Here is an 18,723-nt window from a genome sequence, read left to right as displayed (position 1 = left end):
CAAGATTAATGTGAAGGACGCGTGCCTTCCCTGATTTTACCGTCCCCTGTGTTTTGTTTCTACCCTCCAGGTCCTCAGGAGGTTCCAGTAAGCTGTTAGGAAGGACATGTGGAACCTCAGACAGCCCTGGCTTTTTTTGTTTGTTTTAATACATGTGAATGAATATTTGACTAGTGACTCAGAGACTCTATACATAAGACAGAAGAGTGACAGAGAAGTCATTTGTAAATCAATCCTTTCTTCAGTAAAGCAGGCCTTAGCTTCAGCACAGGTGTTGAATTACACCCGTGAACTTTGCCCTTTTAGATAGAGAGCTAGAGGACTGACAGCCCACTAGCTAAGCAACACCCGGTGCTCCGACTCAGAAGCGGCTTTCTACGTTAGTGCCTTTGAAATAAACTCACCAAGATGGAATAATCTAAACTATTCTGCGTTCGCTTAGGTTCTCTAGAGGTGGTGTTTATCAGAATGTGCCGTGCCTTTGACTCTCAGAATAACACCGTGTACTTCGATGGGAAATACGCCAGCCCCGAGGTCTTCAAATCCTTAGGTAAGGAAATCTCCGGGTGTTTTGTCTTTAAATCACAATTATATGAGCAAATGGGAGCTGGGTGAAAGCTCTTACTGAACAAAATGGAAACTGGGTATTTGGAAATAACTGAAGAATTTTATACCTGTTTTTTGCTTTATAGCTAGACACTTACAGAAAGATACCTCAGATGCCTTTGGTCTATATTACATGTAAAGGTCCAAAGTTTCATTTTATGTAGTTGGTAATCAAAGAAATCCATATTATATATCCTTCCAGATTTTAAGAACCAGGTAGGCAGGGGGTATGTTACTCAGATAAACGAGAGGATGCGATCTGATACATAAACTCAAGCAAAGAGCCCGAGGTCTGCCCTTTCTCACTCCTCAGAGAACACGCATTAATGAGAATTAAATGTGGGTATCAGAGAAAGTGTTGCTACTTTGTAAGTGAAACCGACATATACTTTATAAATTGTATTGAATTTCTATATATAAATAAAGTGGAGTAGAGTCATTAAGAGCAATGGGACAGTATCTAAAATACGTTATGTGACTTTTAAAGTAGTAACATGATAAGGTATGTATACTTAAGTATAGTATAGCTCATTTCCATTTAAAATAGAAGGTGGGGCAAAATAGATTTATGAAACACAGAGTTTATTCTTGTATTATTATGTATTCATTATTCTTTGCTCCACCCTGTTTATAAATAATACGCAAATCTGAAAGAGTAGTCTTTGGGGATGGATCATTATTTTATAGGACTTTCATGTTCTGTATTTTGAGTTCTGTGACAGTTACAATGATTTTGCTACACTATAATGTGTCATTGGTTAGTATTTCTTAAGGCCGTTTTAGATGAAATAGAGGCAAACACCAGAACGAGTGAGTTTGGCATTTCAGTTAGGTTGTGCTGCTAAACTCTGCTGGTGAAGACGACTGTGAGCCCTGAAGTCGGGCAGTCTGACTCTGCCACCGAGGATGTTGCTTCCTACCCGCGTGACCCTAGGCTCATGACCTTTTTCTCCAAGTCTGCTTCTTCACCTCTCAAACAGGGCTAATAAAAATGCCTCCTCCACAGGGCTGCTGTGAAGTAGTTGGAAACCCAAAGAAATCTCTTGGATCATTTCCCAACATACTGACCACGCAGCAAAAGTCCGCTCTCATTACTCTGAATGATGATGATGTGATGATGATGGAGGGTGGGGTGGTGACCTTGGCGGAACAGATTTTCCTTTGAAGATGCCAAATGATTAAACTGTACAAATGTTGTCAATATCCCCTCTCATCTCTCATCTTCTACGACTACATCTCTCTTCACTTGCTTCCATATTTTTTTCCTAGGGTAAGAGCCAAAATCCTAAACTCTCTTCATTTTAATTTTGGCAGGTTGTGAAGACTTTATTAGCTTTGTATTTGAATTTGGAAAGAGTTTATGTTCTATGCACCTGACTGAAGATGAAATTGCATTATTTTCTGCATTTGTACTGATGTCAGCAGGTAAGCTAACCAAATAAAAATAAAGTGCTTTAAAAATGGTCCAGGTGAAGAATTTTTACCAGGTCCATAACTTCTAGAATATTCAGATGCTACCAAGAGAGGCTGTTCCACTTATTCAATCTATTTTTAATTTCTTCAAACAATAACCTCCCCCCCACACACATACATATACCTTTTAAAAAAGACCTCATGCTGTTCTGCTAAAATCTTAAGAAATGAGAATTGAGTAAAACCCAGTCCCTAAGTCACCTCCGGATACCAAGAGAAATGCTATGGTAGTGTTGGGTTTCCCTTCTTAATACCAATCTCCAAGATAACGTGGTTTTTAAGAGATCCAACTTTTTCCTGAAATCTACTTGGATATCATCCACAAGTTTATCTCAATTTAATCCATGTTTTCGGCCAGTCCTGCTTCTTGGAGATCATCAGTTTTGCTAATTTACAATCTTCTACTCAGAATTATTTTCTTTTTCATTTTCATTTTTTTTATTTATTGGTTTTTAGACAGAGAGAGAGAAACATCACTTTATTGTTCCACTTATTTTTGCATTCATTGGTTGCTTCTTATATGTGCCCTGACCAGGGATCGAACCCACAACTTTGGCGTATGGGGATGACACTCTAACCCACTGAGCCACGCAGCTAGGGCCTACTTGAAATTCTTACATGTAAAGACTTTACCCTATATTATGAGCTTTTAAGTCATGTGGAATCCAATTGACAATTACAGTTGCCTTGGATTAAAATTTTATTTTCAAATTTTCCAGAAAGACTAGCAGGGTTGATATAAATATTTCATTCAGAAATGTTATTCTTAGAAAGGCTTAAGAGGCCACAGTGGTTTCATTGTACTTGTACGTGTATGGCCTTAGATTTAAATGGCTATCCTTTTTGAAGGAGAGGACCCTCCCTTCCTTTAAGTATCAGTAAAAATGGGAAGGTTTAATATCCTTTATAACTGTTTAGATTAGCGTTCTACTCCTTTAGGAGCAAATTTTGAAAGAAGAGTGAAACTGGCCTGTTAGTTTCTAACTGCCTTGTGGTTTCGTACTCTGGGTCTAAGAGTCAGGAGGAGTTGGGGTTCTGACATCATGTTGGAGGAACACTAAGGAATATCACCTTTCATGTGCAGATCGCTCATGGCTGCAGGAAAAGGTAAAAATTGAAAAACTGCAACAGAAGATTCAGCTAGCTCTTCAACACGTCCTACAGAAGAATCACCGAGAAGATGGAATACTAACAAAGGTGAGAGCTAAAGGTTTCCAGGTGGCAATGGCCTGAATTACCCCTTGCCATACATCATGCCGCCAGTACCCAAGTACGTCATCTGACCAGCCCCCAACGGTATCAGTAAGCAACAGGCTGCTGAAAGGAAAGAAACATGTCTATCTCAAAAGTTCTGTGGGGCCAAAATTCAGGTTAAATTCTATTTATTGTCATTGGCTGTAAAGTGCTCTACAACAGGGAAATAGTAGAATTTTTTAAAGCATTAACACATTGTGGAAATCCTCTTCCTATTGCATCAAACTTGAACACAAAGCAGCGCTAATGGTCTTCATTGATAGAAATTAGACAGTCTTTGAATTTTGAAAGAGAAAGTTATGAAGTACTAAGCCAATTAACCAGGATAACCATATATTCTAATATTAGTTCTATTTCCATTAAATTCATCAGCCATCAACAGTAAATGACTTTTGTATTTTCTTCATCAATTTCCCATTACTCCCCTGTATTCAAAGCATAAGCTTTCATTTTTGCTAATTATTATCTTTTGCAATAAAAGCATAATTAGGATGTCAATTTAAAATATGCTAATGTTCTTCAGTGCTAGAGCCAGGACAACGTATTTGGCCTTAGAAAAAGCAGCCCTTTCTTAGATTATTTGTTGTGTTCTATTGTTCAAGAGGGTGATTTGAAAGGGTTTTTTTTTTTTCTAGTTTATTTTCTCTTATTTACTGCTGATAGCTAGGTTAGGTCAGGAAGGGGAAACTGGGGTTTGGTTGCTGCTTTGTCTATGATTCCGACCGTGTTGAAGGGAAGGTTGGGGAGGGAATGGGAACTAGAGGAAGATGAGATCTCAGGAGCTTCCCTCTTTTCTCCCTCTTCTCACCGTAAGACGAGGGTACCACTAGGTTCTTTGATTATAAACTGTACCTCACACATGGAGAAGACCTATGACCTGATGAAAACATTTCTTAGAGAGGAATTTTTCTGGGTTGAAATACTAATTATTGTGTGCTTGCATAGTGCTTTAGAGTTGGAAAAGCATTTTTGGAAATCATAATAGTATTTCAGCTGGTAAATGGCCAATGCTGGGACTTCCATCCAGGCCTTTTGACTTTTATATTTGTCAGGGACTCAGGGATTTAGACCCAGAATTGCTTTGTTTTAGGCACACGCTTTCTCAAGAAGAAACTTGTCATTAGCGTTGAATGTCTACCTGATATTCTGTGGTACAATTATATCACCCTTTCTTTTCATCAGGCCTCTCCTCACTAGACATTTGAGCTGCTTTCAGTGTGTTTCGCCATCATAAACCGTGTTGTAAGAACCAGCCAGGCCCCCTGAATTTTGGTTCTCACGTCTGTTCTCTCCTAACAACGTGTCCTTTCTTCCACTTACAGTTAATATGCAAGGTGTCTACATTAAGAGCCTTATGCGGACGACATACAGAAAAGCTAATGGCATTTAAAGCAATATATCCAGACATTGTGCGACTTCATTTTCCTCCATTATACAAGGAGTTGTTCACTTCAGAATTTGAGCCAGCAATGCAAATTGATGGGTAAACGTATCACCTAAGCACTTCTAGAATGTCTGAAGTACAAACCTGAAAAAGCAAACAAAAAATATTAACCAAGACACTTTACATGGCCCTGCACAGACCTGGAGCGCCAACACACTGCACACCTTTTGGTGATCGGGGTCAGGCAAAGGAGGGGAAACAATGAAAACAAATAAAAGTTGAACTTGTTTTTCTCATGCATATGATTTCCATTATGCCTACAGATATGGACCCTTTTTCTGTCTTGACTTCTTGATCGTTGACCTCTGTTTACAACAGAAGGAGGGTACTAAAGTTGGAGGATTTCCTTTTCTTGTAGCTCACTGCCCACAGACTTTCTACAGAGTCACCAATCTGTTAGTACTAAGAGAGTCCAGCAATAATCGGTGACTGGTGTGCATAGCGGAGGTTGCAGCATTAATTTGCACAACTTGCTCTTTGTTTCATGAAGGAAGTTTTTATTTTTTTCACCGATTATTGCCAGTCAGCAGGATGGCACGAAAAGGGTCCATAGCACTAGCAACAATAGCATTATAATATATTACAGGGTAAATGGGCATGAAGACTATATATAGCTAAAAGAGATATTGTTTATATATTGTTTTAATTAATATAAAATGTAGTTACTGGTGTAGCTTTTCCTGTTGAATTGATAAGGCACTTTCGTTTTGCACCTTTTTCTTTAAATTAAATGCTAGCGTGTTCACTGTCGTGTCGCATGTGCACCAGAAACACAAGTTTAACTGAAAAGGCTTGGAAGGTACGTCGGGAGGTATTTATGCTGCTGTTTACAAAATTACTTTTAAGAGACTGGCTGGTCATATCTAGAAATCACAATGTTGGATTGTTTTTTTTTTACATGTGAATTTGGAATTAGAAATGAAACTCTCCCTAAATTACACTTTGCACATGGGTAAGTAAGGATAGATGTGTTTATGCTTCATACAAAGTTGAATGATGGATTGGTGCTGTGGACTTATACTATCACGCCCATTAGTTTTAAAAAGCTTTTTGAAATGCCACCTCAAGGAGGCAGGGGAGGGGAGGCTCGTTTTATACAATTCAGTAGTTATCTAGGCTCAGTCTCGAGTTGGAATTCACATGCTTTGAGAACAAATCAGAACTCAGAATATTGTATTGGAATCTAGCTTTTATAATAAGAAGGACCCAAAGATTCTGTGTGGAGCGAACGCACACTCCCCATGTGAGGACATGAGGCATTCATGTTGTGACTGCTTATGTTCTTGGTATAATCTCGGAACCCGAAGAGTTTATCTCAGAGTGAACTATTTCTAGATTAGCTGCCTCTAGATGCTATCATTCTAGAATGTTGCTCTCCATATTTCTTAGACAATGAGTGGGAGGGTGGGGGAGGAATACCATGTCGAACCAGTTTCTCTTATTTAAATATTAAGTATTTTAAGCCTTTTAAGTGATTAGTCAGTGCTTGCTGCAAACATTTACTTTTGTATTTATTGTCACTAGAAAACTGTGGACTGTAATTTATTTTATTAAATATTTAGAAGATTATTTGGCTTTGGTGTTCAGGAGAGAAATAGTGAGGGTTTTTTTTTTTTTTAATTTTGTGGGTTTTTAAATGTAATTCCCAATGGGGGAAGGGAGAAAGAGCTGTCTGACGTACAAGTGTGCATAGTTTAAAAATAAGTGACCTTTGGGAATGTAGGTATTTAGAGGATGATTTCAGTCCCCCTCGGGGCAGGAGTCAAACTTCTGGTCTGACATCAATGACCATGTTTGTTCAGAAAAGGGAACATCCTCCCACAGCGAAAAGGTGGGAGTTTCCAGGCAGCCCTTTATAGTGGAGACAGTGTCTCCTTTACCACCAGGGTCCCTCCTGAGTCTTCTGTGGGGACTGTGGCTCCTGATGTCGTGCTGGGTCACAGCGCAGGCTTCGCACAACCCTTCACTCTGTTTTCAACTCCACTGACTTGGAAAGGGAGAAGCAGTCATTCACACAGAAGTGTGTATGAAGCCTAAATAACATCTAAAAAATTTTTCAAAAATATAGTAAGGGTTTAACCATAAATAGAAGACAAGAGTAGTATTTACTTAAATTTCTTACAAGCATATAAAACTTTATAAGTGTTTATATAGAGAGGTTAACAATAAGCATATAGTATTTATGTTTGGGCAGGAAGGGTTAAATCAAATTTTTAATTTAAATAAGCATAGTTCCTTTAAAAATCAATAGTATTTATACTCTGAAAAAAGTACCAAGTATAGTTATTTATTTGTCCATGTTTTTCCTATTGTTTCTCCTTTGGGGGGAATGGTATATTTTTACTTTGGTTTGGTTGTTTTTTGTTTCTTATCATTCTGATTCACTAAATTTTAATAAAGTATATTAACTTCTTTTTAACCAAAGCTTTCTGAATATGACCAGCCTCAGGTGCTAGTGCATTAAAGAGCAACTAAACCTAATTCCAGTGTCCATTTATGAGATGATACGAGTTCATTGAACTTCTCTAAGGGTGAGAGAGCACTTAATGTTGAACTTAAAAGAAGTTCCTTTTCCAAGAAAGGATTTTGCATGTACCTAATGCAAAAAAAAAAAGATGATATAATCTCAGTAATAGCCGCTCCATGGTGACACTGCTTTCTGGGTAAAGCAGCATACATTGGCATGATGCTGCTACTAGGTCTTGCTGAAAGAAAAGCGGCCTGTGGGCTTTAAGAGCAGAGCACCTGGAGAGTGTAGGAACAGGGCAGTAGGGGCATGCTCCGTGAGATGCGGGAGCAACTCACTGGTATTTAGATCAAAGTTGGGATATGAAGTTAAACAGTAAATTCAGCTGGAAAAAAATGAGGTATAGAAAATGGCATGAAAAACTTCGCATTTTTATTTTCTTCCTTATTATAGAAACATCTGTGGGATGATACAAAATATTTGGTGATACGGAACAATTGTTCTGAATAGTTCTTACAAAGTTCCCTAACCTTGAACGCCCAGTAGTCTTTTAAATACTGGAATAGCATTGGCATCCCAGCTGCTGGAAGGCCTTATGTACAATGTTTGACAGCGAGGAAAGGAGGCTTTTGCACAAAGCCTGAGTACCTTCAGTCCCAGGGGTGCCCACATGGTTGTGGTCTGTCCTGAAGAAACTGGCCTTGGTCTCAATGCAATCAAAAGTGCAGGTGAAACTGCTTTTTTGGACAGTTTGCAAATTGTGTTAAAACTGTGGATTTTTTTTGAAAGGCTTTCAGCATCCTAATTCACCCTTCCTAACTTGAAGAAAACATGACTTAAGACACTGCTTCTAAGTTTGGTTGTTCTTTATAGTGTGGATACCCAGATGTCTGTGAGTGCATAGGGGTGGGCTGAGGGTCAAGTGAGGAGGGAATGTGTGTGTGTGTGGTTTTTGTGTATGATGTGTGTGTGTCGGACCGCTTCTAGGCTACTAAGTGTCAATGTAAAAGAAAATGTATTCAAAATACTTAAATCAAAACTAGAAGATGGGGAGAAAAAGATTTATTCTATACAAAGCCTTGTCTGGACCACTTTAGAGAGACTTCTATTTTTTTAACCCTTCTATAAATATTTGATGGCACTTGAAATATTCCTGCAATAACATGTGATTTGTGTAAAGAAAAAAAAAAGATTTTGTAATGTGAAACAAAGAAAGAAAGTAATGTAATTTTCTAAAAAAAAATACAAACAAACAAACTTTGTATTATTTTCTTGATGGAATTTGTCTATCTGTCTTTGGAAAACTTTTTATTTCATTGAATGTGCCATAGTAGAAATACGTGTTTTTAGTTTTAGGCTAAGGTATAGCTCTTTGTGTTCCGACATTCCAGAATGCAAAACAACCTAGTAGAATCTTTAATGAAAAGGTTTAAGTAGGATGTAAGCTTCTCTCATCGTTGCTTTTTTGCACATGTTCTTCATTCCTCTCTAGTGCAATATGTACATAGAGCACTTGCGGGTGTACCTGGATCCCTCAGGGAAAAATACATATTTGTACAGTTGTTGTTGATGTTGTTTTTTCCTTTTGTTTTTGGCTAAGGAATGTCGACTGAATCACTTGTTACTGTTGAGGGGCAGCCAGATAATAATCCTAAAGCCACTGTTTCAAACATTGATTGTTTAAATCATGTGTCCTTCCAGTGCTATTATTTTAAAGATACTAATAATAAAAAGTTATTTTCTGACAGTTCTTTGTGCTGATTGGTGAAAAGAAAGGGTAAATAAGCACCTTATGATTGACTTACTGTGAATGACAATCCATCTTGGTATCAACGATAGAAGCCCTATCATTTTGGAGTTGGGGTTAAGAGTCAGAAACAATGTGCTCAGGGATCTTCTAAAACTCTTCAAACAGGGTGGCCAGTACTACTGGGACGAATTGTGTTTTTATTATCGATCGTGATGATAATACTATCCCTCCAAGGCACAAGTGAACTGTGTAGAACTAACTGCACGAGTGTATAAACTTCACTGTCATCTCATTTGGTTGCGTTTGAAACTTAGGTGTTCTTCAGTTTTTGTGTGCGTAAAAACATTGAATGACTTCCGGAGCTCCGCCAGGAGAACGTTACGCCAGTATGCTCAAAAGATAAATGAATAGGTCACATACCAACAGAGAGCATCGTTCAAAGTACAGCCCTGCATATGCCATTCATCATTTCTCAAATAATTAAAATATTCATGATATATTTATAGCATTATATATGAAAAACTACTTCAAATTCTACATAATATGGATAAAAAATTTAAACCAAAGGAGACGAGGGGCCTGCCTGTTGATGAAGTGAGACAGGTAGAAGATACAACGTGTATTTTTTTTTAAAGATGTTATTTACTCATTTTTAGAAAGAAGGGAAGGAAGGAGAAGGAGAGGGAGAGAAATATTACTGTGTGGTTGCCTCTCACACACCCCCTACTGGGGACCTGACCTGCAACCCAGGTGTGTGCCCTGACTGGGAATCAAACTAGCGACCCTTTGGTTCACAGCCCACACTCCATCCACTGAGCCACACCAGACAGGGCCTACAACATGTGTTTTTTAATGGCAGCAAACAACTATTGTGTTCACTGTATTCTCCTCCAGAAGCAAGCCAAAAAAAATCCCTTTATGTAACACAATTCTCCTATTTCCATGTTTTTGTTTTTAATCAGTTACCCACCCGGTCACAACAACATGAGCCAGCTTTTAGGGTCATGTTTTCCATTTTTGAAATACAGTTTGTTACCATGTTCCAATATTGCTTTTCATACAGTCAGTTAATCTCAGAGTAATCGTTGGCTTTGATTCTTCCGTTTCACACCTGGAATACACATTCAGAGAAAGCTTCTCATACTTTCTTAGGACCACACAAGAGCATAATCTAGGAAAACTTTTCATGTCACTCAGATGAAAAAGAAGCCTTTACCTTGTTTTTTTAATAATAAAGACTATGGAAATAGGCAGAAATATCTCTCATATATATATACATACATATCCACACATATCCATATACAAATACATATTACTGACAGTTTTACATATTATAACATTTGATTGCCACTTCTTATTTATAAAGGGATGACATAGCAGAACACAGTAAAAACAGCTTTCTACTCTAGATCAGATCATGGGCCCAGAAAGGCAATTGCAACAGTAAATCTTGATCTATTGCTAATAGTCTCTAACACAGGTCTTTACTCTATCCCTAAACACTAGTATTATAAAGAGGTTCCACCTGATTTCATTAAAGAGCCCTTCCTATGATTGTCTATTCTTAAGACGTAACAGTAACAAGCAATGGCTTTACCAAGCAATTGGTTTCCCTTCTGGGTCTGTTTGCTTGTTTGTTAGTGTAGGTGAGATCAGTTTTGTTAGACCCTCAGAAAATTTTAAAAATAATCCCAAAGCCTGGTTTCATACCAAGGAGACATTGTAGATGGGGGAGGGGGAGGAGATCTTTGTGTTTAAACAGACCCTCGGAACTTAGAGCGATAACCACATTCATGCATTCATTCATTTATAAATGAATGACAGAACAGTCGATCCAAACAGAAACACTTTTGTCAGCAGTGAAACATGAGTCTTGTGCTAAGAGAGTAAATATGAATATTTTTTCATACTTATGAAAAAAGTGGATGCCTAGAGAATCTGTGTGCTGCTTACATGTAGTATGTTTGCCACGTTAGCAGTATCGCACTTCTTCTATTTTTCTGCTAAGAACTAATGAAAGGTAGTTTGGCCTCGGCTTAGACATGCCGCACGTGAAATTACGCTGTCCTCTGAGAGCAACTAAATTCGCTCCAGTGCTCCTGTGCGATTCCTTTCTCGTTCGTGATTACTTCCATGTGCAGGAACACCATTTCCAGAAATGGTCATCGTCGCACAGAGTGCATATGTAAATGCAGGTAATTCTTGAGCGTATAGTGAAGATGATTTCACACACACACAACAGTCTGTATGTGCTGTACACACCTTCCTGAATCCAAAATTCTCTTCTTACCACCATGGTTTAAAATCTCACATAAAACAGTGGTAAATTTTAAACATTAGGACATTAGCTGGCTGCTTCTTTAAATGTACCTGTATTGTCTGCCTGCTCCTTTTGTGGAGATGTGTTTTTGTATTGGATGTTTGGGCCAATGGGAGGCTTCAAGCTACAACATATTTTCCCAGTTTAAATATATTTAACATACGACAAACCCCAGACAAGGCTTTTAATATGTATAAAGAACTGCAGTGTTAGGTGGTTTATTTGCAAACCGTTTTCAATGTTGTCCATTTTTATGGCACCTTTAACAATATTCTTGTTTCCAAAGTACAAAAAAAAAATAGGTTAAATATCTAGCCATAACTGAATGTCAAGCAATAAAACAAATGACTTTTGTGTATAGACTTAAAAAAATACAAATTTTAGACATCTGCATGTAAATGCAATCTCTTGTTTACTGCTTTCTTCAACTCGAGCAATTGATTCCTTATTTACTATTAACTTAAGAACTTGTAATGGCCTGTAAACATTTTCTCTCTTACTCTTCTTTCAAATTTACCTTCATCCCTGCTTTTGAGTCATGATATTTAATGTTGTTCTGCACATCTCTATACAGTTAACTTTTGGGCTTTCATTCTGTATAGATAAGAAGATGTTATATTATAAACAGCCTACTCAGTGCAAATATTTATCTGTTTATCAAATCCACAATATGCTGTATAATACTGGTTTTACTATATAATCTATTTTAGACATAGCTGTTTAGAACTAGAGTGTGCTATTTTTGTGTTTTTCTGATGTGTGGTGCTAGATAAGTTACTTTTGTGAACAAAAAGAAAAAACCCTTTTATTCCTAGACAATACCACCTTGGGTCTTGTTAATTTCATTGAGTATAACTATATATTTGTATATATATACATATATATATATCTCTCTCTACCTGTGCCCAACTGGCAGCTGTATCAGAGTGCTGGATTTGGGACATGCTTTTCTCTTTAAATACATAATATCATTATATAAATTATTCTAGAGTGTATTTAATTAGGATAAAATTACTTCCTTAGTATGGATATTTGACATCTATAGGGTGAATTTGTTTATAAATATGGCTATATGAAAATTTATTAGCAATTACCTTGTGTTTGCTACTTGGCTTTACACCATATCTCCTGAGCTGAAAAATAATTTGCCAGGCCTTCAAGATCCTAAAGAAACACTCTAGTTTAATGGAGTCACACCTTTTTTCTTTCTTACTAGGGAATTGTATTATTGACATCTGACAGGGTTGTGTACTTAGCTCCTATTGTAGATAATAGGCATTTATAGAAAATATCTGTGGTGGCTTGATGGCCACCGTTTCCCTCCTACCTGAGCCATGAGACGTCTGAAGACACCCACTGTCATGGCAGAACATGGGCCACAAAACAAATTCGACGAAGGATGTTCTGCGCTAAAATGACCTCAACCAGTTCCATGAACTGAGTGAAGGACCTTCATTTTAAAAGTCATTTATAATGAGCTTAGTTAAACTCTTCCACCTATTCTCCCAAGACCTATTGGCACTGTTAAAAATCCAAGTATATCAAATATCTAACTAAGGATGTAGTTAACCTTATTAAATATTGATTAGAATTGTTCTGTAATATTACTGAATTTGTAAGATCTTTAGCAAAGATTTTTGAGCAATTTATAAATGTAGAGCAAATGTTTCTGTTTACTGCACTTTTTGTAATTGAAGGTGATAAATTCTCAAGCCATGGTTACTGGCTTCCATGCACTGCATATTTACCCACAATGTAGACATTTTCCATTTTTATGGAAGAGTTGCTATTACCTTAATTATAAATGCAATCATGTGGTTAATGAAAGCTAATGCTAATAGTTAACCTTTTCAAGTGAATTGGCTGCCGTTTAGGGAGAAATCTCTTTTAACACAAATCATGTCATTCCTTATTGCTTTGCTTAGAAAGAGAGGGAAACTTTTTTTAGGCACCATTCAGTATCCCAGGCTCCCTGAAGATAGAGATTGTGTTTCTTTGTGTCTGCACAGTGGCCAGCACGTCAGCATCTGATAATTGTTACATGACAACATGTGCCCCAATTCAAACTCTTTTTCTGCGTTGTTACCGTAAATTTGTAAAGTATGCCAAGCCTTATGGTTAACACTGTCTTCTACAACCAAGTATTAAATACACATTTAAAAAGACCACATGAAATGCTGATTCTAATTGTGTGTAGGTCTTGAAGATTAAGCACACAAATTTCACAAAACTCTGTGAGTAACAAACTCAGCCTTCTGTAAATATACATGCAAGTTTGGAAACAGTAATACTGTACCTATAAATATATCTGTCTGTTCTGTGTACAGTATGTAAAAACTCCTTTTCTGCCACACTAAAAATGCAAGCCATTTATGGGTATCCTAAAAATAGTATTGTACTAAAACTTTGCTAATGATCTTTATTGGAGGATCATCCAACTTTTCACATCATTGGGTTTTCTTTTCAATTCACTCTTACAGTAGTCTGCTTATTTCCAGCTGTTTGTTATTTTATTGTGTCCTGAATTAAAAAAAAATATTTTGATTCATTTTGTAAATACGAGCTGTAAAAAAAGAGAGATTTAATGTTGTCTTTTAAATACTCCGATTTTCATTCTAATATGAATGTTGTTATATTGTACTTAGAAACTGTACCTTTAATATTACATTACCTTTATTAAAAGTGCATTGAACACATCAATTTTAGATGTGCTTTATGTACTGTTATCCTATAATAAAACTTCAGCTTCTAATGGAACACTTGCCTTGTTTTTCGTCTTCCTTGTTTTTTTATTTTACATGATTTTCTAGCTTACATCTTGTCCTAGAGAACAGTCTAGTAGAACCTTGCTACTCGAAGTGTGGTCTGCAGACCAGTAGCAGTGGCATCACCTGTCACCTTGACCTTATTAGAAATGCAGAATCCAAAGTACCACCCAGCACTACTAAAGCAGAATCTGCATTTTTACAAGATCCCCCAGGTGATTGGTTAGCTTACTAAAGTTTGAGAGCACCAGTCTATAGTATAATACTTTAAAAACTGTTATTTCCATTTTGCAGAGGGAAAAAATGTGCAAGGATAAAACTACCGTTTCGATCAGAGAAGGCAAAGAAAGAAGTTTTAACTTGTGAGCTAACATCTGTTGACTGATAGAGGCTTCTGAGGCTACTTTCTGTCTCAACGGAGAAGGGTGCTTGGACTGATTAGTAATACCTGCTCTGAGGGTAGGAGGGGAGAAGTCCTGAATGCACACCATGCATGGTCATCTCTGCTTTAGAAATCATTAAAATGTAACATCATAAATGCTGCTGAAGGCTTTAATGATGCGAGAGACTAAAAATCTGACTTTCCCTGGGCTAGTATTGCCCCCCTCCAGCCCCACCCCTCCTCTTGAGTAGATTAGATAGGAGTGAACCAATAAATTTAACATCAGCTAAGTATCACACTCTTATAACAATGCAAAATGCTCACCACAAATTATTTTTAAAGTAGTGTCAAGGACATTCAAATAAAATACTCTGAAGTCAGAATAAAGGCTACTATGCCTGCCTTTTCCTACACACACTGCAATACCTAAGTATCTCTTGCACTCAGTAAAATAAATACTTGAATTGACCCCCAAATTGTCCCCTGTACCAAACAGTCCCTAATCCTGCTTTTATTTCCAGCTAGCCCACAGAAGAGGAAGAATGACATTATGCATGTGAAATACATGTAGACTATCATATTCCATATAGTATGAATATTCACCACCTTCTAGTGTCTCAGGAAATTGAGAGTTAATGGAAATATTGGAGATCAAAATATGAAATCAGTTACCTCTGGGCCGTTAGCCAAACTCATGCCTGAGCTCCTTCTGATAAAAACAGTGGTTCACACTCAGCCCTCCTTCGTGGATTGGCTTGCTGCACTTCAAGAGGGTACTTAAGCAGGAGTATGAAAGGGACAACTTAAAGTTTTGTGTATAATGATCTCGTGGGATAATTAGATGAAGAAAACAAGTGTCAGGTTATTATGAATCTCTTGGAGACAAAGCCAAAGAAATAATCATAGACTAGTCAGTAAGACCCAACCACATGTTTTAGTTGCTGCTGTTACTAGTAAGCCTTATTTAATGGGTCAAGATCAATCTAGCCCCTCAAAACTAGACTTCTAATTCTAATGTGCATTTGGAGCAAATGGACTGGTGCAAAGTAGGCCTGCTTCTCACGCCGGGTCTCAAAAGACCAGCCCATGCTCATGTGCTGGGGAGGCTGATGGCTGGTGTGCTGAGATGCAGATGACCTCGCACATTTCTCCATCTTGGTTGGTTCACAAGAAGAAATACAAACCTAGTAACAATTATGATAACCTCACTTAGCAAGGCGCTCACAGTTTAAAGTGTTCTTTTTGAAATTTTGGTCTGATGAAACATTTTACATGCTCAAAATAAGTACCTACTGTTATAAATTCTTTCAAACTGAAATTGGCTTCTCATTCAACTTCTGGGTTTGCTTGTTTCTCAGTTTAGCAGAAATGGAAAACCAAATCTTTTTTATGCTTAAAATTCCAAAGAATAAAACAGTACAATTACTTTGGAAAGTAGTTTGGCAGTGTCTTGATAAGTTAAACAAAAATTTATCGTACAACCCAACAATTCCACTTCTGGGTATCTGCCCAAGAGAAATGAAAACACAAAGTTCACAAAGACTTGTACACAAATGCTCACAGCAACATTGCTCGTAATAGCCAAAAAGTGGAAACTACCTCATGGTCCATCAACTGTCAAATGGACAAACAACATTAGGCATTCCCATAAATGGGCTACTATTCAGCTACAAAACAGCTACTAGTACCTGCTACAACATGGATGATCCTCAAAAATAGCCTGCTAAGAAAAAGAATCCAGATGCAAACGACTACATATTATATAATTTGATTTATAGGAAATGTTCAGAAAAGACAAATCTACAGAGAGAGAAAGCAGACTAGTGTTTTCCTGGAGTTGAGGGTGACAAGGGTTGACTGAAAATGGACACAAATGATTTTCTAGGGTAATGGAAATATTCTAAATTTGGTAATGTTAATAGTTGCAAAACTCCAAAACTCCCCACACTTACTAAAAAATCACTGAATAGCATGGGTGAAGTTTGTAAAATGGGTGAAGTTCGCAGTAGGTAGTAAACCTACCTACATACCTTGATAAAGCTGTCCCTCTCTCTCTCTCTCTCTCTCTCTCTCTCTCTCTCTCTCTCTCTCTCTCTCTCACACACACACACACACACACACACACACACACACACACACACACACAGAGGTTTTCTCATCAGCAAGAATAAAGTCCGAAAGCTCAAGTTCTCTAGCATGGCATGAAGACCTCTCCTTCCTCTGCTCCACACATACACAGTGAGGCAGTAACTTTTCCCCTTCCCCAGAACATGCTGTTTCACACTTCTGTGACTTTTCGTACCTGAAAATGCACAGTCTTCTCTACTCAGCAAACTCCTACTCATCCTTCAAGACCCCAACGTAAATCAAGCTTCTCCAAAATAGTCTCTAAAGTATCTCAGTCATCAAAATGAGTTCCTTCCTCATTGTGTTCCCATGAAATCTTCTATAATATGTATGTATATCATTTCTTATTCTTATTATAATCACTTGTTTTCAGTGCCACGTCCACTGTGTTGTGGGTTTGGGGGGAGCAGAGAAAGTATATACCAATAGCTACTATTTGTTGAACATTTACTCTTGCATATTACTTTTTTTGGCCTATTTTAACTCATTTACATATTACTTCTAATCCTCACTAAATCCTGTAGGTGAGCTATTACTGCCTCCTCTACTTGGGCTCGAAGAGTAAACACCACATGTTCTAGGGTCACACTGCCTGTAAGCAGAAAACTGAGATCAAACCCATATATGCTGGACTCCCAAAATCCATGTTCTTTTCACTCAATTGCTTCTGGTTTACAAAGCAGAGCATATGGGGGGGGGGGGGGGAAGGATGCACATATTTAATACATTTTAATGGCAAGATTATGACACTTGATTTTTATTTTTTAAGCTTTATTTTTTAAATTTTTTATTGTTACTCTATTAGAATTGTCCCATTTTTCCCCCTCTGCCCTCCTCTGCCCAGCCTACCCCCTGCTCCCGCAGTCGATTCCCACACCCTTGTGTGTGACCTGATTTTTAGAATCAGCTTTATCACACTGATCATGCAATGTTGGAAAAGTCACTAGACAATCTGGGCCTCAGTTTCCTTATCAGGAAAACGAAAGGGTTGGACTAGATAACCTCCAAAGTTCCTTCTGGCTGTAAAAACTCTGATTCTGTGTGCTATCTTGCAACCACCAGAACTTGAGATACGCCAAACCAGAGCAGACTGCTTGATGCTAATCTAGAATCTCAACACAGGCCGTATCTGGTGATGTCTCTATAGCACACTACTGTGGGCCGGTGCATCCCAGCTGCATCAATGCTTAAACAGTTCTGGAGTGGTCTTTAAGCAGTTGCTGAAAACTAGGACAAGACACCCAGCTCTGACTGTGACTGCATGCTTTATGAGATAGTGTCCAACATATTAACTGCTACATTGCCTTACGTCCATGTTCATCCTAGCACAGGCCATCGATATCACTCACTAATAAAAAATACTACTGGCGTAGTGCCAGGCATTGTACAGGCTGATCTGCAAGGGTTCACAAGCACTGTCTCCTAACCAGCCTCTTCCCTACGACACATTCACTACCTTGCCAGAAAAACTTTCCTGAAACATAGGATATCTGATTGTGTCATTCCTCTGCTTATAAGCTCCCCTCTCCTGCCAGCATTGTATTTCTTATACAATAAAGTCAAAATCTGTAGTCTGGCTTATAAAATCTTCTATGGTCTGGTCCCAACCTGTTTCTCCAAACTCTTTTCTACTACTCTTCATAAGCCTTGCATTCCAGGCAAAATAAACTACCTAAGGTCCTTATATTCAAAGGAGGTTTTTAACATAAGCATAATTTTTAACTTATTTTAAACACCATGAGTCATTCTAAAATTTAGAACACACTTTCCTGATAGCACACAAACTGGATTCTGTTCATACCATACGTTTATGTAACTCCTTTCTCTGGTTTCTTCTTAGAATGTCCTTTCCCATCATCTTTATACTTCAAATTCTTCAAATGAGCTGACATGTTAAGTGGCCAGTGTGGTAACGGACATACAATATCGTACTTCATACATGTCTTTAGCTATTCAAAGCTGCCTTCTCTCCCTCTCTGTACGCACACAATCTTTTCTATATACCTCTCTTACACAGCTTAACACTTCCTGTTTTGTTTTATAATCATTTAATGTGAATGCCTTAGATTCTCAATGATCAAAAAAGCTCTTGGAAAACCCACTATTTGGTCTTAGTCCTAGGTGTACCCAGCATT

General features: G+C 37.8%; 1 protein-coding gene across 6 annotated transcripts in view; it reads left to right on the top strand.

The window, feature by feature from the left end:
* Positions 1–14,071, top strand: part of RORA (RAR related orphan receptor A) — a 697,355-nt gene extending 683,284 nt beyond the window's left edge. For all 6 annotated transcript variants that reach the window (XM_053927993.1, XM_053927992.2, XM_053927991.2 and 3 more), the window contains 4 exons: positions 443–550; positions 1,921–2,031; positions 3,164–3,276; positions 4,656–14,071. In XM_053927993.1, the coding sequence (XP_053783968.1) occupies positions 443–550; positions 1,921–2,031; positions 3,164–3,276; positions 4,656–4,820 (497 nt within the window). In that variant the 3' untranslated portion in view covers positions 4,821–14,071. The remainder of the gene's footprint in view (positions 1–442; positions 551–1,920; positions 2,032–3,163; positions 3,277–4,655) is intronic.
* The last annotated feature ends 4,652 nt before the right edge of the window (positions 14,072–18,723 follow it).

This window comes from Desmodus rotundus, chromosome 7, assembly GCF_022682495.2.
Source record: "Desmodus rotundus isolate HL8 chromosome 7, HLdesRot8A.1, whole genome shotgun sequence".
In the NCBI taxonomy this organism is placed as follows: Eukaryota; Metazoa; Chordata; class Mammalia; order Chiroptera; family Phyllostomidae; genus Desmodus; species Desmodus rotundus.
Note: the sequence above shows the minus strand (reverse complement) of the source record. Positions and strands in the feature narration are given on the sequence as shown.